This window comes from Solanum verrucosum, unplaced genomic scaffold, assembly GCF_900185275.1.
Source record: "Solanum verrucosum unplaced genomic scaffold, falcon-dt-bn FXZP01000149.1, whole genome shotgun sequence".
Taxonomy (NCBI): Eukaryota; Viridiplantae; Streptophyta; class Magnoliopsida; order Solanales; family Solanaceae; genus Solanum; species Solanum verrucosum.
In genome coordinates, this window is record NW_026020295.1 from 666,056 (window position 1) to 692,441 (window position 26,386).

Here is a 26,386-nt window from a genome sequence, read left to right on the forward strand (position 1 = left end):
ATACATGATACATCAATCTATTTCCAAGCAAATCTTAGATACCCTCAAATATGCCTATTCTAGTCTTTAATAATTGAAAATAATCACCGTCTTTTTTATGAAAATTAAAATGAATTACCACTATCATTCTTGACAACATTATGAATGACAAAGGGAGCCAAGTCAATTTGCATGCTTTTGAGATAATTTAGTACCTCGAACAGTGAGAAATCAAAAGTCATTACAAAAGACCAACATGGTACTTCCTCCGTCCACTTTTATTTATCATGTTACGCTTTTCAAAAATCAATTTAACTAATTTTTAAAGTTAAATTAGATTACTTTAATTCAATATATTATAATTTTAAAAATTGAACCCCCTCAATCACTCGGCTAAGCTTCAAACTTGTGTTAGTGGGTTCAAAATTTAATATATACATATAAAATTTTAAAAACTAATTAAATATACATATATATACAATGTTATTTTTCAATGAAATGGATTTATATGAACCCACTTGAACCATTGTAGGTCCGCCCTGATCTGGATACCCACTAAATTATCATTTCCACAGATCTCTGGACATGATTCTGTTATATGGTACTTCACTACTTCACTGGGCCCGATCGTCAACGTTGGTAGGGCTGATATAATTCGAATACTGAGATTCCCTCCGGTCACTTTAACTTTTTATATATATTTTAAATTCCAACGTTGAATATCAGGCCCAATGGTGTTTGCCAGCGTTTTCTATTTTGGATTGGATTGAAAATGCTGGATAAAAAAGGAAAATAAACTGTCCAGCCTATTATTAATTATTGTGATGTGCAATATACCTTTTACATAGTTTATATATATGTATATATATAAATTTTATTTTTAAAAAATTAAAGAATTCAGACAAAAATTTCTGATAAAATTTAAATTATTTGACTCTCAAAAAAATCAAACGTGTCACATAAATTGAAACATCAAAAATAATAAAGTAATTTTTATATATATAGAATTAATCTGCACAGTACTAAAGTAATTTTTATTTATATATATATGGAATTAATCTACTGCACACATGACTTGGTCAAAATGGGTGATTAATTATTTAAAGTTGAATAGAAAGGGATTTTTGTTATTTTAGAGGCACATGCACCATATCCCTCATTCCTAATAAATAATATAGAATATAGAAAAGCTTTATATCTAATAAATAGAATATACAATATATTTTATGTTCGCTTGATTTTAACTTGGCATAATTTCTTTTTTTTTAAAAAAAGAAACAAGTCTAAATAGATAACATGACTAATTAATTACAAATCACGATTCAGACGACTCTAAAACCAAACATCTCTTAATTGACGTGTTTGTTTCTGATTAAAAATATTTTATATAATTTATGTAATTTTTCCGTTCTAATTTATTTATCTCTTTTTTTCTTGTATAATTGAAAATCACATAAGAAAAACTACAAACATAATAATTAACAGGTTAAAATATTTAAAAGACACGTGATTTTATTTGATTTTTTGAAAAATTGTGACTGCACTTTTGTAACTTCTTAGAGTAAGAAATCACGGCTAATAAAAAAAAATACTTTAATCATGGAAATCCTATAAGTCTATTACATTAGGTTTTAAGGAAAAAAGAATAAGATAATTCATAATCACACGTCAATATATAACTTATTTTAAATTTTTTATGATAAATATTGAGTGTGTAAATTTTTTAGAATAAATAGTACCAGAATTGCCCTACACAGGGACTAAAAACGTCATTTCCACCTTTATAAATTAGGCAGACCCTAATTTTCAGCCATTCATGGTTTCTCTTTAATTTCACTTCCATCTCTAGTAACTTTCTCATTTGCTCTTCTCTATTAGTGAATTTCCATCTATGGATATTGTTACATTCTTTGGTAGATCATTGTCATTGATCTCTAACTTGTTGCAACTCAAATACGGGACCAATATGTTTCAACAACATCCCATAATAGCTGGAATTGGGGTAATTTCTTTGATTATGTACTGTTTTGTACGTTGGTTCAAGTTGAAATACCCGGGGCATTATGAAAAATACCTCCGTTCTGTTCCATTTGTTGTGAATTTGCTCGGGTCCCTCTCTATGGCATGCACCATGTCCCTCTTGTTACCAGACTACGTTAGACCACTCGTGTTTATCTTTTGTCTGCTTCTTCCTTTAAACAAAGCATTGTATTGGATTTTGATGAAGTTGGACGAGCATTTTGGAGAGACGGAGTTTTGGATAACAAGAGTAGATCCTGCTTTGTGTTATCTCAGAAGGAGGGTGAATAGGGCAAGAAGAAACATATTTGCTTTCTAATGTTGCATCCCCCTTTGGTTTTTGGGATGATTTTAGGGTTTCATTTTTCTATTGATGTTGTATTTTGGAGTTATAATTGTAAGGTTTTTCTAGGGTTTTGATATGTGTATCATGTATATATAACTTTATTTTCATATTAACTGGTAGAATATATACATATATGATATAATGTTTTCAATAAATGGGTGCAATATAATCTCTTGTTTTAATTTGGATGTTGTTGTAGTATTTTGGGTTCAAAGTTGCCATCAGCCACTTGGGTTACGTTGTGATTAATTAGTAGACACGGTTAAATGTTCAAAAAGAACAGCATGTGCTTTTGCATGATTGTTAATAGAAAAATGGAATACATTTGCAAATGCCATAACTAAACCCAAACCACTTTTACTTTTCCCCAAACACCAGTTATCATTCCTTTTTTAAAAAAATAAAAAATTGTTAGAGTTTCGTCTTGATTTCTTAAATCATATCTGAGTTTTATTCTCTTTCAAAGGAAAATCGAAGCATAATTGATAGTATTACTTCTTTTGAAAGGAGAAGAATTTTGAAACTCTATAAATTGACAAGATTGCTAATCATACCTTAATACGATAACATTCGCAATATAATCGTTTAATGAAAGATTTCTCTCTCAACAACCTAAATTTTGTATTAGTTTTTGATATGTAAGTTGTTTGATAAAATAATATTAATATATTATAATTGTTTTAGTATAGTTTTCTTTTTCATCTAATTTACTGCCGCTATCTTAATTTTGTAATTATAAACTTCTGTATAATGCGGTGATTATTTCGAACCCAACATAATGAGCATTTGAAATAAAAACATCACGCTAATTAGATTTTCTTATATTATGTCGTTTGTCCATAGCTAAATGAAATTAACATAAAACTTTCATTAGTAGCAGCAAAGAAATTTCCATTCTAATTCTTTATTTACTATTCTTGAAAAATAACTTCTGGTTAAGATAGCTTTGAATAAAAGTAAAAATAAAAATTTTCTTGTGGACTAAAACGCGTTAATAAAAGTGTGAAAAAATATATACTGATTAAAGAGACTTAGCTTGACTCCAATCATTGCACATGGTCGATTGTACGATATAAATATTCTATGAACAAAATCCTTATTCATGTGTTAACTCAATTATTGCATCACTTGATGATTATGTAGCATAATTTGATTAGTTTTGAATTCGATTCAGCACACGTTACGTCGCTTAAAGGCATAGTACTTTTAGGTTGGAAATAAAGCAATGTCCAAATTAAATAAATCATATGAATAAAATATACAAATTAGCTTATAATGTGTAGTAACTTAGTTACACATATCATAAATCTATTCAAAAAAGGTTAAAATGGTTAATATCATCGTATGCTCAAATTTTGAAATTCTTACACCGCATTTCCAGAATGTTGGGACTTCGCACGAGAGAAACGACGAATCAAAATATGGTTATAAAAGTTAAACTTGTTAGAATTTTACCAAATTTTTTCATATTTGAGTTTTAATTTTCTCTTGTTATAAAGGAAATCTCAAACTTTTATATTAATAATTATAACCATAAAGTGTTAGGGTACAGAGTGCAAATTATTAAAATGTAATTAAATTAAATTAGGCAAAGTTGAAATTGGAATTTGAAATTTGGTTGTACGTTCTTTCGACAATTTGAGGAGACAGTTCTGACAACCATCATTAAGTGGGTAAGAATGTTACATGAAAATGCATATCATTATAATATCATATTTTGTGGGTATAAAGGTTAATGGGATTAATAACAATTTGGCAAATTTATTTGCTGCTATGCAGCGTTACTTATATCAATGGTTAGGTTTTAATTTATTTATTTTTTATTTTGGTGGCCAATGAAGGCTTCTAATTTTACCGTGATAAGGGGGTGATTGTATGTAAATATGGGTTAAGGTTTCCGTAAGGTTACTATCTATTGGTTTCAATTTTGGAACTTTTCTTACAGTTATCAAGTTACAATTCAAGTTTTGACATATTGAGATAGCTAATTAAATATTAAGTATATTATACATTAATACCATTAAATTATGATATTGGAGGAATTAAGACTTGACCCTAGGCTTGAAATTTGGAAAAATATGAGAGTTGACATGCTAGCAAGATAAGGAACTTGATTATAGATTTGGATGAGTTTTTGGGTATAAGCTAGACATATAGTAGCTTATAATGTGTAATAACTCAGTTACACATATTAACAATTTAATCGGGTGAAAAAAATAATTATATTAACAATCTATTCATTACTTGAATGACAATAGTATACAAGGAAGGTAAATCTTTCTATACAATAATTGTTGTAGCATCAATCAATTTTCGTTCGTCATTTAGCATATATTCTTTGTGGAACATGTCACCTAATTGATTGTAAGTGACACTGCTTACTTTATGTCTCCTTAATTCATGAAGAACTTATGTTTTTTGCTTTAATTATTGGATTCTGTAGTTTCCTCTTTCATGTTGAATTATAGGTAGCATCTCGAAAAGCACGAACAAGCCCTATCTTTTTGAACCCTCACATATCTGCTGTCGTTTCACTATTAATAGCATGTTGTGCGCCTAAGTGAGAAAAGACGGTGCAAGATTTGCTATGTCAAAACTAAATATTAAGTCAGCAATACTTTCGAATGTTATTCCTTGTCATCGCGCAAATATTGGAGAGAATTTTATGCCTAAAAAATCTAAGGATTCCTCCATATTTATTACCCTCCCTCCCTCCCATTTGTTTGTCATATTTTGACTTGATATGAAGTTTTTTTAAAAAGACTTTTGAATTTTATAGTCTTGATCCAAAGAAATATAACTTTTTTTTTTTACTAAAAATCATTTAATCTTGTGATCTTAAATGTGTCATATAAAAAAAAAGTCACTAAAAAGAGAAAGAGGTTTTTTTTTTATAAAAAAAACGGACTAAAAGAAAATATGACAAACAAATGGAAACAAAGGGAACAAATATTTCTCAAGAATGGAACACTATTAAAAAGAAATAGTAATTTAATACAATGATATAATTGAAGAGACAAATTATTTTTTTGTCTATGGTAATACTTAGGATCGTTTGGTAGGCCGCATTAAAAGAAATAGTCTATGTAATATATGCGATATTATTTAGTACTATGTTTGACATGAATTTGAGCCTATGTATAACTAATTCATGGATTAGTTATACATCCTACATGACATTATAGGGTGTACTACTAGTACCTTTCATTTGGAGGTATTAGTAATACATATGATATAATACCATGAGATATGTCTATGTAAAGATAAAAATATCCCTCAAATCATTTTAATTGTTTTGTTTATTTTCTTGATTTTATGTTTTATATTTATACTAGTAAATTCATTTAAATAAATAGCTTAGAAATTATTTAGAGAGAGTTGTTTGTTGCTAAATAAATTCAATACAAATCAATACAATATTTGAAATGTGAATTGCTTAACATTTACTAATCAAAGAGGTAAATATATCACCACATGACGTTTTTGATCAAAGAGTTAAATATATATATATATATAATTATTTGTATTTTGAACAATTTATAAAATTGCATACATATTAAAATTACAACTTGCAATAGTTATGTACAATTGTAGATGGTTTATTCGATTTAATTATTATTTACCCTTTTTTCGATTTTAAAATTAGATGGTCTATCTTTTGTAAATTAAAAATTGACATTTTGTGAGTAATCAATTTACTAAGATGACAACTATTTACCTTCAAATAATTCAAGTGAGAAAAATAGAAAACATGACAATAAAATTGTTCTTCTCCTAGCTTGTTAGAAGGCCATATAAAAATATATTGTCCGCCAATTATCTATTTGACCCAATTACATAATAAATTCAAGGGTATAATTGGAAAGAAACTTTTTATAGAATTTTAATCCAAACACAAGATGGGGTGGGAAATAATGAACCAAACACTTGATAAAAATAAGTCTTGCATTACTAATCTCTGCACTACTAATCCATGCATTACTAATCCATACTTTACTAATCCCCGCTTTATTATTATTTATACCAAACAACCCCTTAGAGCAGGGGCGGACCTAGGTGGAGTTAAGGGGATTCACCCGAACCCCCTCGTCAAAAAATTACATTGTATATATAACGTTAAATTCTGATTTTATGCGTATATATATTAAAATGAACCCCTGAAAACAGAGGATAGACTTGGCTTAGTGGATAAGTTGTTCAAGAAATGCCCCTATGTCGTGGATTTAATTCCCATGGGCAACATTTTTTTTTCCTCTTTTAATGCTTTGGAAAATGCAACTTTTGGACTTAGACCTTCTTTCTTCTTTTTCATTATTTTTTCCTTTTATCCCATTTTTTCTTTTTAATTTGTTTTTGTTTAAATTTATTAGACACATTCTTTTTAGTTTTATTTTTTATTCTTTTTATATCTATTATTCATTTTGTTTCAACGTAACACTTTTTTCATATACTAACTCGAATAACTCTCTTAAAAAATGATGAATTATATTTAACTTGAAATTGAGATAGAAATATTATTATTTAAAAAAAAAAAGGTAATTAGATGTAATTGAATGAAGAAACTTAAGTATCGTCAACATCCTTTTAAAATACTAATTTAATAGAATTCATGATTTTTTTTTATATTTTTAATTCTATTTTAGAGAGATGAAAACTAAACTTATTTGATTTATTCGTTATTTGTCTTTTTTTTACAAATTATGACTAACCTAGTAAATTGAACTTTATGAACTAAAATAATTGATGATGCTATTTATTTATTTCTTAATATTCATTATAATATTAGGTAAATCTATTCTTACACACTTTTAGAGAATTATGATGATTTTCATAATAATATGTGATTGAATGGATACAAATTTAATTTTATTAAAACTGAAAAATAAAGTAAAACATTACAAAATAAAAGTATAAAAAGCACAAGAAATTTTAAGAATGCTCGATGGAGCATGATAAAAGTAGAAAGAAATGTTTAATAGGGTATGATAAAGTAAATTAAATTTAGCATAATAAGGTAAATATCTTTCTTTCCCGCCTCGCTGCCTTTTTCATCATTTAATTTTCACGTGTTTTAGGAATTAACTTATGTAATACTGTCGAACTACTAAAATTCTTATCAATGTATCTTTGTCCTCGATATAATTGATTAGTTTAGTCTTTACTTTTATGAACCAATGAAATATCTATATTTCTTGTACAAAGAGCATGCCGAGGGGCTACTACGCTCACCGCACACTTGCATTACCACCTGAACTTCTTCTTTACACTTTGAATCCCTTGAGCAAAAATTATGAATCCGTCACTGTCTCAGAATATTTGATTATTTTTATATTTTTGCTAGAATTAGCCGTAATTTGACTTTCATTATTACGAAATAATTGGAGAATAAAAAAAAAGGGACCCCATCACTCAAAAGGACAAGATATTATACCTTAATCTTTTCAAAAATTAAATAATACTTATATTATAATCATTTCATGTTTTAAACATGTAACCTTGTTATATACACTTTTCTCAACTCTGTTAAATCTTAAAAATATAGACCATTGGAATAGATTTTCTAAAAAAATAAATAAGAGTATTACTTATTTATTAGGAGCATCTTATACTTGAGCAAATAATGTTATTTTAAAAGTATTTATATATAAATTAAGTAAATCTTATGAGAGGTGATTAAGAGTGGGGTAGAGTTGGAGCCTATGACATGAAATGAAGATAAGATATATTAAAAAGCGCAAAAAATACAATTAATATAAAATATTATTTGTAAAACTTGTTTACAATCAATATGAGTTTATTTTTGTGATGTATTGTCTCAAGAGTCCAATAAGCATGAGGTAGTGAATATTTCCAATTGGTTGAATATGATTTTTAAAGAGTATCTTTCACATATATCAAATATAAAAATCAGATTTGTATATTATAGCTATAGTTTACATAATTGCATTCCATAGCAAAATTTATGTTTGCTATGGAGCTTTTGATTTGTATAATTCGCTAGATACATCCAATTTTATACAAATTATTCAGTTTTGTATAAATTCATTTATACATTGTAATTTGTATAATAAAATTTGCATTTGTATAATTATAAGTGTATATGAAAAAAATATATGTATTTGTATTTGTATATACACTTTTCTCTCGTTTCATACAAACACAAACACATTTTATATATTTGTATACCAAATGGGTAATTGTATACCGAAAATGACTAATTGTATACCAAATCAGATGGCAAAAAATGGGATGTTTGCTGCGAATTACAAATAAAATAAACTATGGCTATATCATTTAATTTGAATTAATAGTTTGCTATTTCATATAATTTTCCCCTATATGTATTTGGGTCTATTTGTATATTTCGGTATACAAATGGGTCCTGCATTTGTATATTTTGGTCTCTTTGTATATTTCGAGATACAAATGGGTCCTGCATTTTTATATTTCGGAATACAAATGAGTCATGCATTTGTATATTTCGAAATATAAATGGGTCCTGCATTTGTATATTTCGATATACAAATGGGTTCTGCATTTGTATATTTCGATCTATTTGTACATTTCGATGTACAAATGGGTCCTGCATTTGTATATTTTTGGTATACAAATGGGTCCTGCATTTGTATATTTCGATCTACAAATGAGATGACAAAAAACATGGAATGTTTACTGCAAATTACAAATAAAAGAAATTATGACTATAACATTTAATTTGAATTAATAGTTTATTATTTCATACAATTCCCTAAATTTAATTGTCGTTCAATTTTTAATTTTTATATCGACAGGTTGGACAAGTAAGACCACGTCGATGGGGATATATTAACCAATAAGGAATCGCCACGTCATTAGGAAAACAACATAGTACTATTAATTATTAAAACTACAAATAAATATTAAAAATATAAATAATTATCTATTCAAATGACCAAAATGCCGCTACTGCTTATTGAACGAGCCATTGACTTTAATTACAAAACCAAATGAAAACCAAAGGGTATTTATGGAACAATAAAATTTTATACTTTAGCATAACCTTATTACTAATTAATATCATATTTAATACAGTATAATCCAAAACGAACCAAAAATATTTATACAAAAAAAAAAAATTAACAGCAAAAAAAGAGAAAACCAAAAAAAAGAAAATCCTAATCGGAAAATTGATCTTCCGGCGATCTGAAAATTCTGAAATTTATTCGATCTATGGCTGCCCCATTTTTCTCGACGCCGTTTCAACCTTTTGTTTATCAGGTATTCGCAAGTTTTTGTGTTATTTTTGGAATTTTTTCTCAATTTTATTGTATTTTTTTTTCGAAGATGGATCCAGGATTTGATGTTATAGAGTGTTGGTGTCACTGCACCGATTAATCTCTCTGGTGATGACAGTATGAAATTCATAAATTTAAATTTTTTAAAATCAATTTTTATAACCCAATGGCGTGGTTTAGTGTTCAATGTTCAATGAAGTGGGTTGAGTAGCAGGAGGTAGGTTCAAATTCCAGCATAGATAAAAGGAAAATACTATGTGATTTTTTTCTCATTTGTATCATATGGAATTAGTATGAGGTGCGTGTGTGTCCTGCGGAATTAGTCGAGGTGAGTGCACAATTAATTTGTATATAGTTGGAGTTGGTGGTTGAGGTTTTTTTCTTTTCTTTTGTTCTTACTGATTGAAATTGTTTCGGCTCGAGTGTGTAAAATCTGTTGGGTGGGGTGGGTGGGTGGGGGGGAGTTTATGTAAGAATCAGGATTGACAATGTGTATAAAAATTTTAGAATTTGCTTTTTAGTTGGGAGAAGGGTTAAAAGAATGGAACTTTACAGCTTGGGAAATCACATTGAGGGGAGAAGTTATGAGTTTGGTGTTTTGAAGAGTTTTTGGGAAATGCTAATATTTGTTGGATGTATTAGAATGGATATAGAGGATTTGTGATGCTTAAGTGATGATTGATATGTTAAAGGGTGTCCTGATAGAATCTCATTTTATTTGCAACGGTAGTTGTCTCAACTTATGAACTGTCCCTAGTTAAGGTTCTGGATCATCATTGGAAAGTGAAATTATTAACTCGCGAGCTATAGGTTCAGGTAGTTGTTTACAAATTTAGCAGCTTAAATTTTCACGTTGGAATTTGTGGAGAGGGAAAGTGTTGATGCTAAAAATGGGCAATGAAGTTAAATAGCAGTGGCTGAGAGGGTAGGAAAGACTAAAGTTGCTATTTAAGTATATTCAATATTCATGACTATGAAACTGAATCCCGTGAAAATAAGATCAAGCACATAAATCTTCTACTAAAGGATATGCTATTCTGCCACTGTCCAGTTACTTATAATTATTTTTCCATCATAGAAAATTTGGAAACTATGTGTAATATGATATGCGTGCTTGGTTTTGTCGCTCACAGTAAAAAAAGGAGATATAAATACTGTAGTAGGCAAAGTTGTAACTTGGTCTGAATTAAATAAGTTATTAGCAGTCCCAGATCGGTAGTGGGATGAGGAATTGATCACCTTATATGATTTTGGGAAATCCTCCTGCGTGAGCTAGCATTTTGGGATGAGTCCGGTCATTGTCCATTTTATATCATGGTATCAGAGTAAATGCCCATCTCAATTATTTTTTCATTGATTTTGGGCCCCCATATTATATTGTCCACACTCCAGTTTACTAGGTCTGGATGTGAGGGAGAGTGTTAGAAGTCTCACATCGATAGTGGAATGGATAATTGGTCATCTTATATGGTCTTGGGAACTCCTCCCCCATGAGCTAGCGTTAGGGGATGAGTCAGCTCCAATGTCCATTTCTTATCATGGTAATAGTGCAAAAGCCATCCAAATTCTCCTTTCCAATGTTGGACACGCATATTAAATTGCACATGCATCAGATGTCCAACGCTGGGTGTGAGGGTAGGGGAAGAGTCCGGTTTGAGCAATCATCACCTCTTGAGTTAGGCTGAAGATCCATAACATAAATAATGAACCAATTCGCCCTTCCTCTGTCTACACAAAGCTATATCCTGACCATTGCATTATGTTTGTGCTGTAGAGTCCGCAAGATGCTGTAACACCTTTTCAAATTCTGGGCGGTGAAGCTCAGATCGTTCAGGTAACCTCACATGCAGTTTGTCTTCTCGGTAACAGGGAAACTTATTAAGTTTATCTGAATATATTTCTTTCTCTTTTTTGTATATATGTTTCAGATTATGTTGAAGCCACAAGAAAGAATTATTGCAAAACCTGGTATGTTGCTAATCATATTCTTATGTATTCTGCTTTTGCATCCTCTGGATGCCTTTATTAATGAAATTACTTTACCTGATCAAAACAAAATATTCTTTATAAGGAGCCTGTTGCTTATCAAACTTTAGTCCTTTTTTGAAAAAGAATAACTGAGGTGTTTGGGCCAGCTTGCGCGCACCTTGACTGCTTGAGTTAGTCTTACACTGAACATGATGTCAAATCTCCTCATTTTGCCCGTTATACTGATATTAAAGAATGCATGTTGGTTTGGTTGTAAAGTCTACAACTTAACCAACTAGTGAGCTGATATTGCCTCAACTCTCAAGGGTGTACAAGTATGTGTGGAGTACGTAGAAGTTGTTGCTCATAGTTGCTAACTACTTTTTTGGGATAGAAACATTTACTAAGTCTGAATTTGAAAGGTTACGTTACACAGTTTCCACACCTTATGCAACAGAAGACGAGCATTGCATGACATGAAAAAATTTGGTCTAATATGTGTCACTTAAGGAATAGGCTTGCTTCTAGAAGGTTGTCGTATTGAACCACTCACCCCTAACAAATAGTAAACTGTCTGTTTATTGTGTCAATGTGCTTGTATTTACACATCATAGTAATTGGGTCATGCCCCACAAATGCTTGCTGTATTTACTGATTTGTCTTGAATGCTTAACAATTGGCTAGGTGTATACAACTGGTTTTTTTGTTTTTAGTCTTTCATTTCTTTCCTCTGCCTTTTGGGGGTGGGGATGGGGGAGGAGGGGAGAGATATTGCCTCAGAAAAATGTTAAGTTGCCATTTTATACATAGAGCACTGTATCTTATCAGGTCCTATACTTTCGCTCAAGGATATTTAGTACTCCCTCTGTCCCTAATTACTTGTCCACTTTTGAATTGGCACACCTATTAAGAAAACAATTATTGACATAGTGAGTTTACCATTTTACCCCTATTAATTATGAAGTAGATGAATTAAAAAGTTAAGGTTTTCAAGAAGTTCTACATTTTTCAAAGTAATTAATTGAGGGTATAATAGGCAAAAAAATTGTCCTTTCTTGATTTGTCAAAATGACAAGTAAAGGGACAACTAAAAAAGGAAAAGTGGACAACTAATTAGGGACAGAGGGAGTATAACTTAATCAAAATATCCACAAATCATTTTTAAATTTGATATTTACTACTCATTCTTAACTGACTTACGGGAATCTTCGAATGCTTTGCAGGGTCCATGTGCTATATGTCTGGTTCCATCCAGATGGAAAATGTCTATGCCACTGAAAACGAAGCAGGTGTCTGGCAATGGCTTTTTGGAAAGAATACTACAAGCATAGTTCTTCACAATACAGGTACAACTGATGGGTTTGTTGGAATTGCTGCTCCTTCTCTGGCAAGAATCCTCCCGGTTCGTTCATATCCAAACTATATCTTTATCTTGTTTGGTTATTCAATCTTCTATAGTTAGTATGTGCATGCTTGTGTGTATCAATCCAGAAATTGGGAATAAGATCTTCTTTGTTCTTGCTGTGGGGCATAGTACACAATTGTTAGCATATATTATTCTGTTTACACATACTATTACTAGATTAATTGTGGTTTGTTTTATTCTAATTCATTGTTTCCCTACAGATTGATTTAGCAAAGTTTGGAGGTGAAATCTTATGCCAGGTAAAGATAATTCTTTATCTTTCTTTACTTCCCTTTTGCGAATAGGTTCTCTTCCTTTAAAGCAGCGCTCCTGTTTGTTTACGTGCTTACCGGTTAAGTATGCTTTCTATCTTGACATATGATTTTAAGATATTATTTTGTAGCCAGATGCATTCCTCTGCTCCATTAATGATGTCAAAGTCAGCAATACCATTGACCAAAGGCCACGTAACCTCGTGGCAAGTGCAGAGGTGAGATGACCGAATTATCTTGGCTTAAATATCTGGGCATGAGTTTCCTTACTGATGTTAATTGCTACAAACAGGTTGAGCCTTTGACTGATATGCTTGTAACATTTCCAGGGATTCTTAAGGCAGAAGATATCGGGCCAAGGGCTTGCTTTCGTAGTTGGGGGTGGTTCTGGTATGATTTTGAAGCTCACTTCACCAATAAATTTAAGAGTTTTATGGAAATATATTAAAGATGACATGCCAAGAACAGATGATGGGTATTCACTTTCATTTTTGGTCTTATATGTGCTTGTTTGAGCCAGCACCCTGCCATTTGAGAGAGAAAAGGGAGAAAATGTTGAGGGTCCAATAACCTGTAGAATTATCTGACACCATTCAATGAGATTTTATTTTGATCTATATCGGTGATACCAATAAGCTAGGAATTTGTTTTAGTCATATTTTGTATGTTTACTTTAGGTCCTATGCTTTTAGAAGTCTTTTTGTCACACCCCAAATCCACGTGACAGGCACCCCGGACTTTGCTCGGCACGAGCAAACCAACCCATCTAATAATCCCTACTTATGCACCTAGATTCATGAGTGCGGAAGCTTTTTGGAAAATCCAAATCTTATTGAAAACCATGCATGAATACAACCATTAAATCAAACCACATTTCATTTGAAAATGAAATATTCATAAAAGTAATAAATTATCATGCATGCATTCCAAATGAACAATCATAATTACGATTCGAAAGAACTACCACCGTCTATGGAACTTCTATGACAAGGATTAAGCTAGTCAACCAAGACAGACCCGGACAACTCAAAGAATATCACAGTCTAAGATCCACGAGACGTAAATGGAGTCTCACCAAAACTATCCTATTGGAAGAGGTGAAGTTTTCCTAACCACATGGCTCAGGATGGTCAACACATAATCCTGAAATCAAAAGTTGAATGGTCAAAAGGCCTAAGCTGTCTCATGCAACTGTTTCCCCAAGAAGTGAGACAAGATTTAAAGAAATCGAGTGATATGTATATTGATTGATATAAGAAAGAAGCATTTATATCAATTCTTAGTTTAAACAATGAAATAAATATCAAAGTAAAATACATCTCAAAATCCTCATTTCTTAGCATTAAAGCTTAATCATAACAACCTTTCAGGGAGGCCCAGTGGTTTAGGCTTGGGACTTCCATGTTGGAGGTCTCAAGTTCAAAACCCCTTGCTAGCGAAAGCAAGGGGTTTACTTACTAGGTCAAGCTCGTCGCACTGGGTGCAGTGCGGGTTACCTTTCATTTATGGTTTGCGCGCTACTGCATAGGAGCAAGGGTTTTACCATATGCACACCCAAAGGGTAGCGGCTGCGGGTTTCCTTGTCATAAAAAAAAAGATTAATCATAATCATGTGAGATTTATCATTTACCGGGAGTGCCATACCGACACTTGCATAAATAGAAACAACGACTCTGGGTGATCAACCTAGTCATAAATATTTGACCTACTTGCCTGGACGGCTTCCTGTATTGCTGTACAAGTCAACTTAACCTCAGTACATCAAGCAATGATCATTTGCCTTCTCAATAGGGGACTTTATCCCACAAACCTTGGAATGTATACCTAAACCGGCACATGTAGTTCGATGTGCAATCTCAACCTACTCCCCCACAAGCTAGGATTCACATTATACCACTTCCGAAAATCAATTCAACAATATGAAAATTGGGATAAGCTTCAAGAGGTAGTAAGTTTCAACATTCCTCGAATCTCTTTCTAAATCTTACCCCAAAAGATCCAACGATGCCAAGGATTCCTTGTCTACATATACAAACACACGTATATCAATGGTGCGTCACCACAACACCAACTAAGCTAACTAAGTGTCCAACGCTTAGGTCCGACTTCTCAAGTCTAGTAAAATCCATATTCTCACCATAGAAGTTAATTCTTGAGCTTTAACTCTAAATCTCTCATGTCATACTCAATAAGAATGCTTTCAGCTTTAGAAGGAATAGCATTTAACTAATTTTCACCAAGTCAACACTATCTATTGTCTTCTTTGCTTAACCCAATAATGGTGAAAAATCCTACATTCTATGTCTTGCTCAATCCATGAAGTACTTGGTGTTTCTAACTAAAGAACACATCAATAATACCCTTATCATCAATATAATGGAGCAAGAGGTCAAGAATTTACCAGGTTGAATCTAAAATTCAATGATGGCTTGGTGTTGGTGTTATGGCTAGTATTTAATACTTGAATGCCATCCATAAATGCACAAAGAAACTCATCTAATGAGGATGTAATACCATAGACGCTCCTAAAACTCCCAAAACTTAAATAATTTTTGGTCCATTTTTCTCTCTCCCCAATTACCATTATAGATTTACTCTGTAGCAAAAATTAGTCCTTGTGCGTCACACAACAAACACAGACATATCCAGAAATAATTTTTGCCTCTGCGGGATATCTGCACAACGCCAAATTTTGGTTGTCAACGTGCAGGCAGTGTTTCCATTTCTCTATATTCCTTAGTTTACTAATTGTCTATCTTTAGAGAAACATTGATTTCAAATTTGTTTCACTTTGCATTTCATTTTGTTAACTAATACATTCCCTCATTGTGACTTCAATCATTACTAATTAATGATCCCAACAACTTAATAACATGGATTCCTTCATTTAATCCCAATACTTATATCAATTCCAAGCTATATCAATGTTAAATACAAGCGTTCTCATGACTTTGTTATACTTGTGCGGGTCCTGCATGACCCAAGTTCGATTAAATTGCATCCTTCAGCTTGAAATTAACCCGAATTAATTATAGAAATTCACGGGGATTCACACTTTTAGCCCTATCAAAGATTTTGACGCCCACAAAAAATATATGAAACTTCTAGTATTTATTATTTTATTTGTAAAATGTTTGCCCGAGATAAATTTAAATGGAGAGACATGGTAAGTGTGGATTCATATAGCCGACCCGACTTGTTTGCAGTTGAGGCGTAGTTGCTATTGTTGTTTTGACTATTGGTCATCCCACACTAATGTGATTCTATTTTGGGAAATTCTTTCTTGCCTTCATGTGATTCAGAAACGTGACATGTCTTCCTGAGCTAGTACTGGATTCTTGGGGGAATCAGATGGTTAAATAAGAAGAATGCTTGGACTACTTTCTTATTCGAGTTATATAAGAATATAAGATTAAGAGGTCTTAAAATATCATTAGTTCTATTTTCTGATTCCTTTCTTTGACAAAATGTGTTTTTCTTCCTCAGTTGTACAGAAAAATCTTGAGGTGGGTGAGATACTTGCTGTTGATGTGCCAAGTATCGTTGCATTATCATCAACTGTCAATGTTCAAGTGAAATACAATGGACCCATGAGAAGGGTGGTATTTGGGGTATGTTTTCACATGTCTGTTTGTTTGATATCCCCCCCCCCCCCTCACCCTCATTCATCCTACCTGTTTCTTGCTGGACAATATTCAACAATTAATGAAATCTGTATTTGTAGTTAAATACGGATGTATCTCCTTTCTTTTTGGTGCAGCATGGCTTCAATTACTTCTGTAGAAGTTATGTTTGATGTCTTTAGCGGATTACAAAATATGTAACTGTTGCTAGTTGTTCATACTTCTCAGCATTTTCTTAATGCTAGCAATCTATAATACTATCTTTTACTGATCAAAAGAAAAAATTCATCAATTAATGTTTCAAAAATATTATCCTAGCTGTTTCTTTCTGGATAATATTCATCAATTAATGATTTAAAAATCTCATTGTATGTGAATGTAATACCTGTGCTGGGCAGCAATGTTTTGGAGTTTCGTGTTCGTTACTCGTCTTGCAACATCTTTGTTCATAACAAAAGTAGTATTCAACTTAAAAAGGCAGTTAGACAATGAGAAGTCAGGGGTCAAATCTCTGTAGAGGCAAAATAAGTTAGATGATATTTTCACATATTGATGAACAGAGTTGACACCTGTACTGGTGGAGAATGGAGAGGTTAGTTGAGATGCGCAAGTTATCCCTGATCTATTGTTATCACCTAAAAACAAAAGGAAATTAAAGCCAGATATCATTTCTACCAAAGTGGGCAAAAGAAACAAAAGTGTAATTTTTCCTTTATAAAAGATCAGATTACCTGCAAGTTTCTTGTACTTCTTTCCATTAGTATGCAGAGTTCGAAACTTTTTTAGATGGTTACAGTAAAATTACTTGAGTTCTCTTTATTAATAATGACTGAACTAACCTGACTTGTGAATGTTGGTTATCTATGAAAATATATGCTATCTTCTGCTTCAAGGAACTAATCAGACTTGCATCTGCTGTTGTCATTTGTTATTTGGTTTCTGAGGTCATGGTCCTAAGTGCTAACAATATCTGTACCATTGCAGAATGATAATCTGGTGACAGCTGTCCTAACGGGGCCTGGTATTGTGTTTATTCAAAGCATGCCTTTTCATCGGCTTTCACAACGCATTGCTAGGTATTTCTCCTTGCAGACAAAAACTTGTTAAATTACTAGGCTGCTTTCTGCCAACCAAATTGACAATGTCACTGTTTCACTGTTGCAGGGCGGTAACATCTCCAAACATGAGGGACAATCCCAAGTTCTTCATTCAGATAGCAATTTTCTTCTTTCTAGCTTATGTTGTTGTTGTGTCATCATTGATCTTGACAGACATTTGAGCCTCCTTCCATCTTCACAAAATTCTGTAGATTGTTTATCGTGACCTCTCACCTTTTTTGGATCGACGTGCAACTTGAATGTTAATTATAGATATAGAGTAACAGTAAGCAGGCTCTGCAGGGTTATGACTGTTTCTCAATGGTGGCATTGTTTGGTATAGAAACTGTAAAAGCAATGGAAAGTGGTCAGTTGTATAATGTATTCGAAACTTCCCATCGTAGCTGGAATGGTTTTTCTGGTATGAAAACCGCAGAATTTGTCTTTGTCGAGTTCCTTGTGCTGTGATTAGCTTCTGTTGCTAGTAATGTTTTTCCAATGTGCCTAGCTTGTTTAAACCTGAGCAGGGGACGGAATATATATTTTTGGGACTATCTGTTCCTCTTATGGTGTGTGGCTGAGTTGGGGTAAGATGCCTAAAACAATTTGGGGGACGTAAACAGATACATGTTCTACTTGAAGTTTAGGCACATACGATTGAAATTCAATTATTTTTATTTTTATTTCCATCACATAAACTTTAGACATTTTATCTCGAATCCGCGATGTTTGAAGTTGTCCCGAGGTTGGTAGATGTGCAAAAGAAAATTCAAAAAGTCAGTTGAGATCGAAGTCCAAAAAAGCTCTTCTTGAGAAATTTTAGTTTTCACCAAAGCAATGGGTTATTTCATATTCTAAATTTGTTTGTTTGAGAAGAAAAAAATATATCCCAAGATGGTTCTTCACTCAAATTTGTCCCTAATGTATATTATGTGTAGTACTAATAGTCCTTCAACTTCAAGTATGTTTATTTTATCTATGAAATGTTATCTATTAATATATGTTGTGTTTTCCGCATCTTCTAGCACACCTAATCTTTGCTTCATATTATAGGCCCCATCCCCATCACCCTTATTCCGTTCTCACCTGTAATAATATTTGTTTAGATTATATATAATTGCTTTAAGGATAATATTATTACTTTATTTGCTTACATTCAAATATAAAAATATAAATAAAAAAATGTACACATAAAACAAGAAATGATTATCATATATTCTTTTGCAGAAACTAAGCTAGCGTTTGATCATAGATTTTCAAATATTTTTGGCAAATATTATTTGAGTGAAAATTTGGGTGAAATTTCACCATGTGTTTGACCATACTATTTGGGAAATATATTTCACATTTTTAAGAAATATGATATATACCATAAGTTTTAAAAACTATCAAACTAACCATATGTTTGCACATGACTTTGTTACCCTAAGCGAATTGTTATCATTTTCATCAACAACTCTATCATCACTTTCATATTTACTGAATATTCCATCACTACTTTGATGTTCACGTAAAATATTATGTAAAAACAACATAAACAACTACTATAGAGGGTGTTCTTGTAAAAGATAAAAGTTTGGTGTAGAATTTGAATTGTTAAAAGTTCCCAAATAATGAGATTTGGCCCAAATACTAATTTTTTCTAGTATTTGAGAATTTGGGTTATTTGCCAAAAATATTTGCCAAATAATGACAAGGTATATGAATAAATACTATTTGCCAAAAATTTTCCCAAATTTTATTTAAGGTATGTAGTGTCTTTGTACTTTTGAGTGATACACGGAAATAACGGCATACATTCTCCCGTTTTTTTCACAATTATGGAAGTCAAAATAACTATTTTTCTATCTTAAAATAAATGTCATTCTAGTCTAGCGAAAAAGGAAGAAGTTATCCAATAATAATTAGGGGTGAACATGATTTGATAAATATCAAATACCGTATTAAAATCGAAATTTTAACACCGTCGTAGTATAAATATTTTTGTATTTGATATGCATTTTAGAAAATAAAATAAAATTGGTAATTAGTATGATGTTTATAATAAAAATAAAAATATCGAAGTATGGAGTACCATACCAAGTATATAGTTACATATGAAATTCATATATATGTAACTATATAATACTAATAAATATATAAATAGTAATTAATTATTTATTTAGATATCGAAATTTTGACTACTCTATCTTGATGTAAATGTTCTTTTGGGGTGATTAATTAACAAAGAAAATTATTTGTACTTTATTTTGAACTTTTTTTTATATGTGTAAGATATTAGTATAATAAAATTGAGACGTTTTTTGAAAAGTCAAAGTCATAATTATTTATTATATGAATATTTGTAAGTTGAAGTTGACCAAACTATGGTCATCGATTTATCGTACTACAAAATATCGAAACCAAATTTTAAAATACCGTTTGATATAATAATATTATAGTATTTTTAAAATCATAAACCGAAATTACCAAACCGAACTTTTTAATACCGCACGACACTGTACCATGTCCACCCCTAATAATAAGTGTAATCTTAAAAACTTTGAGACAAAAATTAGTATTTTTTTTTTTTACTATATCCTTGTATTAAAGAACTATTAATAATAGTGTTCAATTCTCAAGAATAACTAAAATTTTGTTTTTGAATTAATCATATAGTTTTTGAATAAGTAAAGTTTTTTGTTTAAAATATCAAATTAATGTTGTCTGATTTAACTTTAAAAATTAGTCAAGTTAACTTTCGAAAAACATAACATTTATTAAAAGTTCTAGACAATTGTTAAAATGAAACAAAGGAAAAATATTTATTTTGAGAAACATTCATAATTACTACCTACTCCCCTCACGGGGCGGGATTGAAATACCAGAAAAATAAATTGCTAAAAAATGAAATGAGATAAGTAAAAATTTAAAAAGATATGTTTATAATTAAAATATTTAAATATGACTCGTTCATACTTTTTGAAACGCTGTCTATAACTCCTCTGCTTGAGAGAAGGAAAGGGGACTGCACCTATTCTAAGCATTAAAGATAGGACTTCTATTTCTGTATTATTAAATTCAAGGAGACATATAATAATCAATAGCTATGACAAGTTAAGTTAATCGTTAGTATTATTAAAGTATTATTCTCCCGCCTACTTTGACGGTTTGACCTCTTCTAACTCTTGCTCTGCCAATCTCTCATACTCTAACACCTCCTAAACTAAGTTGTAAAATCGGTAGTAAGTTATAAAATAATACTCATTTTTTCAGTTTGTTTTGCTTTTCTTTTAATTCATTTAAAAAAAGAATATTTTTTCTTTTGTTTTGACAACTCATTAATTTAACTTTTTACATTACATATTTAAGATCATAAGATTAAAAAATATTTTGATATATTATACATATCTTTAATTTAATATATTATAAAATTAAAATAATTACTTTAATAAACTCTCTACTAACTCAAAATCAAATAAATTGATTCAAAGGAAGGGAGTAATAAAGAAATGCAACTATACAAAAGCTTACATCACATCATGGATGGAAGGAGACAGTTTTCCTAAGAAGAGAAAAAAGTTGAAATCAAGCACTCAGCAGCTAGCCTAATTTCATTGTTAAAAATGATCTCTATTATAAAACAAGTTTTTGCACTTAATTATATTCCTAAGAAAATCTATCACGTGTAACTTAGAGACGGAGTCAAAATTTAGAATTTATGAGTTTAAAATTTTAATTCGTTTTGAGTTACTGCTTCTAAATTAATAATTTATACATATTCAATAAATTTCTTACTATAATTTCAATGTTAAAAAAAAACAATTTAATCTTTTTAATGTATGTGTGCAAAGATGGGAGCCAATGCTTTAAATTATTATTTTTATAAAAATATAGTTAAACCTATGATGATTTCCCACTGCATATATCCAGTTTGTTAACGCGTCTTTTACTCGTTTTTAGTCTACAAGAAAGTTGGTAATGGGACAGTTTATATATATTGCCCTATTTGATGAATGTCTTAGGCAAAAAGTTGTTTTCATGTGTAGATAATTAAGAAAATAAGAAATTAGCAACCGATTCTATTTCAGAAAAATTTGGTCTCAAAATAGTAAATTCCATTTAGCTTCAGATAAGTAATACTCCCTCCGTCTACTTTTAATTGTCATGGTTTCCTTTTTTAGGGTCAAACTATAAGAACTTTGACTAATATTTTACGATGTATTTTTCATCATATTGATATGCAAGAAATTGTTATAGTACTTTTCGTATAATTTTTGAATATCTAAATTTTTTGTTTAAAATATCGAATTAACATAATTTAATTTAACTTTGAAAATTAGTTAAATTGAATTTTGAAAAGCGCAACATGATAAATAAAAGTGGACGGAGGTAGTATATTGTAAGAAAATTCAATTAATAACGACTTCTCCTTCTCTAGGACAAGTTCGCTGTAGCAGAGTCAAAAGAAGTACCGTCCGATAATTATTAACCCGATATTAAATCAATTGATTTTTCTATTGGTTTGCTAGTGGATTAGTATATCTAAAAATTGAAATTAATAAGCATAATTATCCGTCTCTTACTTTTCTTTTGAGTTTTCAGTATAAATCACAATAATTAACAACTTAAAATATTTTTAAAATATATATTAAAATATGATTGTTATATTAAATGAATAATTAAAAATGTTATATCAATTGTTTGATTGTTATATTAAATGAATAAAATAACTAGATATTATTCTTATTTTAATTTGTGCCCGGCAATGGTCTAAGATCAATGGAGAATTTGAGTATGATCTAAAGATAAAGTTGAAAAAAAAAACATTGTGAAGAATCTAAGGAAAGGTTTGACTGGATGTATAAGAATAATGTTAAATATGATGATATTAGCTATGTTGCATTATATATATATATATATATATATATATATATATATAGATATTACTAATTTATGTATTACTAATTCATCATCATAAATTCCCCTCATAATTAATTGCCATGGCAAATGTTCAAAACTTAATTAGGTCATCATCATATTTTTTTCACGTAGCATAACACAACTTTTTCCATGAGTAGTATATATATATTGAATTAATTCACACTAATTAGCTAATTAAATACTCTCTCTATCCCTTTTTACTTGTCTAACTTTGAAATTTTACTTGTCATTTTTAACAAATCAAGAAAAGACAATATTTTTTACCTATTATACCTTCAATTTATTTGGAGAGTTGATATTTTTGAAAAAGAGAACCTCTTTATTGATTTTGAAATTCGATCAATTAATAGGGATAAAATGGTAAACTCACTATGTCTATGTCAATAATTCTTTTCTTAATAAGTGTTTCAAGTCAAAAATGGAACAGAAGTAGGTCCTTGTAAGTTGTATCCTATCTTTGATTCTTTAAACATATTGACGAGCATATGTAACTATATAGTAATTGAAACTATATATTTAGGCTACAACTTTATAGGAATATCCATCTAGGCTTATATATCTTATTAAGAATTGAGTAATTAATTTGCACTTAATTAGTTTAATATATTGTAAAAAAAAATGAAGTCTAGCTAGATCAAGAAGCAAATCAAATAGAAAGATATATTGTTGGTAAAAAACAGAAAGCTACAAAATCGATCAAATTTATAGTATTACTTTTGTATTAATTAATCAAGTATTTATCAATTGTTAAAGTCTATTAAGCATGGACTCATTCTTAAAGCTATATGCATGTGAAAACTCCCAATAAGACTACCAATTAGGGATGTACAAAATCGAACCGAAAATCGAATCAAAAAGCAAATTGAAAAAAACTCGATTAGTGGTTTGGTTTGGTATTAAAAAAAAAAACCTGACTATATTTGGGTTGGTTTGGTTTTAACTAAAAAAAATCAGCCCGAGACCAAACCAACTCGACATTATATATGTAATTTTAAAATTTTATTTTATACATAAAAATATTTACTTTGATAAAATTTTAAAATATTTCTTATACTATTTCATAGTTTTTATCTTTTAATATATTATTTCAAGTTTAAAACTTAGAATTCGAAATGGTCCAATAAATATTATAATTCATAGATGTTGATAATTATAATAAAGCTTAAATCAAAATCAAATTAATACTAATACAAAAAGAAAATCAATTCAACACTAAGAATGACAATAATATTGAATATTTGTTCTTTAGTTTTACATTGGTTTAGACAATTAAAATATATAATCTAATTTTAATTTTCCTTAAATATATTTTTAAAGTATTATGTTTATATTTGTATAGTTTTTTTTTTATTGCAATCATACCAATCAAAAGTTATAATTTATCGAAAAGGGGGGGAAAAATCAAACTATTTCTTGAAAGACATTTGTAACTAATCACCAAATAACGTCTCCCACCAAACACACCCCAATTAAATATGTCTGATATGATGGTGAAAGAATAATAAATGGAGTATTATAAAGTTTTCGCAAACAAAAAAAATGCATGAATATAGTAAGGCACTTAAAATCTCATGATCAGACTCTTCTTGAATCAAAATCTACTCAAGAGATAATGGTCTCATTTTTATGTTTAATAAAATCTTAAATATATTTATAAATATAATTTGAAAAATATTTTAATAATTACTACTAAAATTCAAGATACTTTAAATGTGGTAGACATTTACCCATAATATGAAAGTAAGAAAAATCATATATTTCATATGTGTCGACCTTTGTTAATTAAAAACAATCCAAGAGAGTCACATATTGATTTTGTAGTCTTGTGATTTTATGCAAGGTTGTTTTGATAACATGTCAATCATTATTTATATTTGTTATTTATATGATCTCTAATTAAGTAATTTCTTAGTTATTATGTATAAATAAATTTAAACCATATTTGAATATAATTTGAAAATATTCAATAACAACAATCAAAACTCAAGACACTTTAGATATGATAGACTTCGATACATCATAAAAATCATATAATTCTTCTTCTTCTTCTTTTTAACGAATATATAATTCATATGTGTTGATACTAGTTAACAACATATATTAATGTTGTAGTCTTACACTTTTATATTATGCTGGTTTGATACCCTGTAGTATTTATTAGTAATAATAATAATAAATATGATCTCTAATTAAGTTAGTTTTAAAATATATGTTTCTTTAGATGAATTTCAATTTTTTAAATGCTCTAATGAAACTTAATATAATTTTAAAAGTTCATGGATCTTTCAAAGAGTTTATCTTTCCACCAAGTATAGAAAAGTTGTAAAATATTGTAGTGCTTACTATATTGTATTGACCGTTTCTTTCTCTCTATCTTTTTTATTTTTTGGTTACAGCCCATCCAACTTCCAAGCATGCTTGTTTTTTTTCACTTAATTAAGCATGTCACGTGCATCTGTGGAATAATTGAATTTAAGGAAATAGTTGTTCTTGAATTCAAAGACAAAAAGTAAATATTCCCGTCATATTTACTTCTTAAATTTTGGCTTGACATACTTATTAAAAATTTTAATTCGTTTACTGTTTCTAAATTAATAATTTATATATATCCAATAATTTTTTTACTACGAATTCAATGTTCAAATCAAAGTTATTCGAACCCATAATCACACACTAGCTCTGCTCCCGATGTGCATTATCATTTATTACTAAATGCAAAAAATTACTACAATTTATAGTACTTTTAGTATATTTTTTGAATATCTAATTTTTTTTGTTTAAAATATCGAATTAATCTAATCTAATTTAACTTTAAAAATTAATTAAATTGACTTTTGAAAAGTATAACATGACAAATAAAAGTGGACGGAGAAAGTATTCATCATCATGAATTCAAGGAGACATATAATAATCATTCCAATCATAATCAATAACTATGACAAGTGGTTAAAACTCAACTAGGTCATGATATTTTTCCATGACGAAAAAGAATATTCAAACATAATCTACGATTTTTTATTACTCTATGTCTTAATAATTCAGTAACTTTTATTTTGTTATTGTTGTGCATTTATTCAATTCGTAAGTTTACCTTTAATAATATTAATATCAAATAAATAAAATTGAGGTTTGAGATCTTTTGAATCCACAAATATAACTATTACGATAAAATTAAAATTCTAAATAACCAGGTATAGTTTTTGATAATTTATTTATCAAATTAAAACAACAACAAATCTAATGAAAAACCATATGAGAAAACAAAAAATTTATATAAAATAGCAAAGTTCATTATCAACAAGAGAAATATATGAAAAGTGAAAGAACGTTTTAGGTACTGTAATTATTACTATATAGGGAACGTTTGACTTTTGGAAAATCTTGCTATTTCAAATTTTGACCATAATTCTAGACAATTTTTAATTTAATATAATTTCCAGATCCCTACTAATATTAGCAATGAATTATAAGAAAACTCAT

The 26,386-nt window shown here is 29.7% G+C and overlaps 1 protein-coding gene across 1 annotated transcript; it reads left to right on the forward strand.

The window, feature by feature from the left end:
- The first annotated feature begins 9,421 nt into the window (after window positions 1-9,421).
- Window positions 9,422-18,423, forward strand: LOC125834733 (uncharacterized). The gene is made up of 10 exons (XM_049513880.1): window positions 9,422-9,601; window positions 11,393-11,452; window positions 11,547-11,586; window positions 12,810-12,988; window positions 13,213-13,251; window positions 13,395-13,481; window positions 13,593-13,653; window positions 16,750-16,874; window positions 17,871-17,962; window positions 18,051-18,423. Exons 1-10 carry the CDS (start codon window positions 9,554-9,556, stop codon window positions 18,163-18,165), a joined length of 846 nt encoding a protein of 281 aa, XP_049369837.1. The 5' UTR covers window positions 9,422-9,553; the 3' UTR covers window positions 18,166-18,423.
- The last annotated feature ends 7,963 nt before the right edge of the window (window positions 18,424-26,386 follow it).

What these genes read in the sequence shown, in the direction of transcription:
- LOC125834733 (XM_049513880.1), top strand. Translation starts at nt 9,554, where the DNA reads ATGGCTGCCCCATTTTTCTCGACGCCGTTTCAACCTTTTGTTTATCAG. An exon ending in TTCAACCTTTTGTTTATCAG is followed by an intron (nt 9,602 to 11,392) that starts GTATTCGCAAGT and finishes TTTGTGCTGTAG; the next exon opens with AGTCCGCAAGATGCTGTAAC. An exon ending in ACCTCGTGGCAAGTGCAGAG is followed by an intron (nt 13,482 to 13,592) that starts GTGAGATGACCG and finishes TAACATTTCCAG; the next exon opens with GGATTCTTAAGGCAGAAGAT.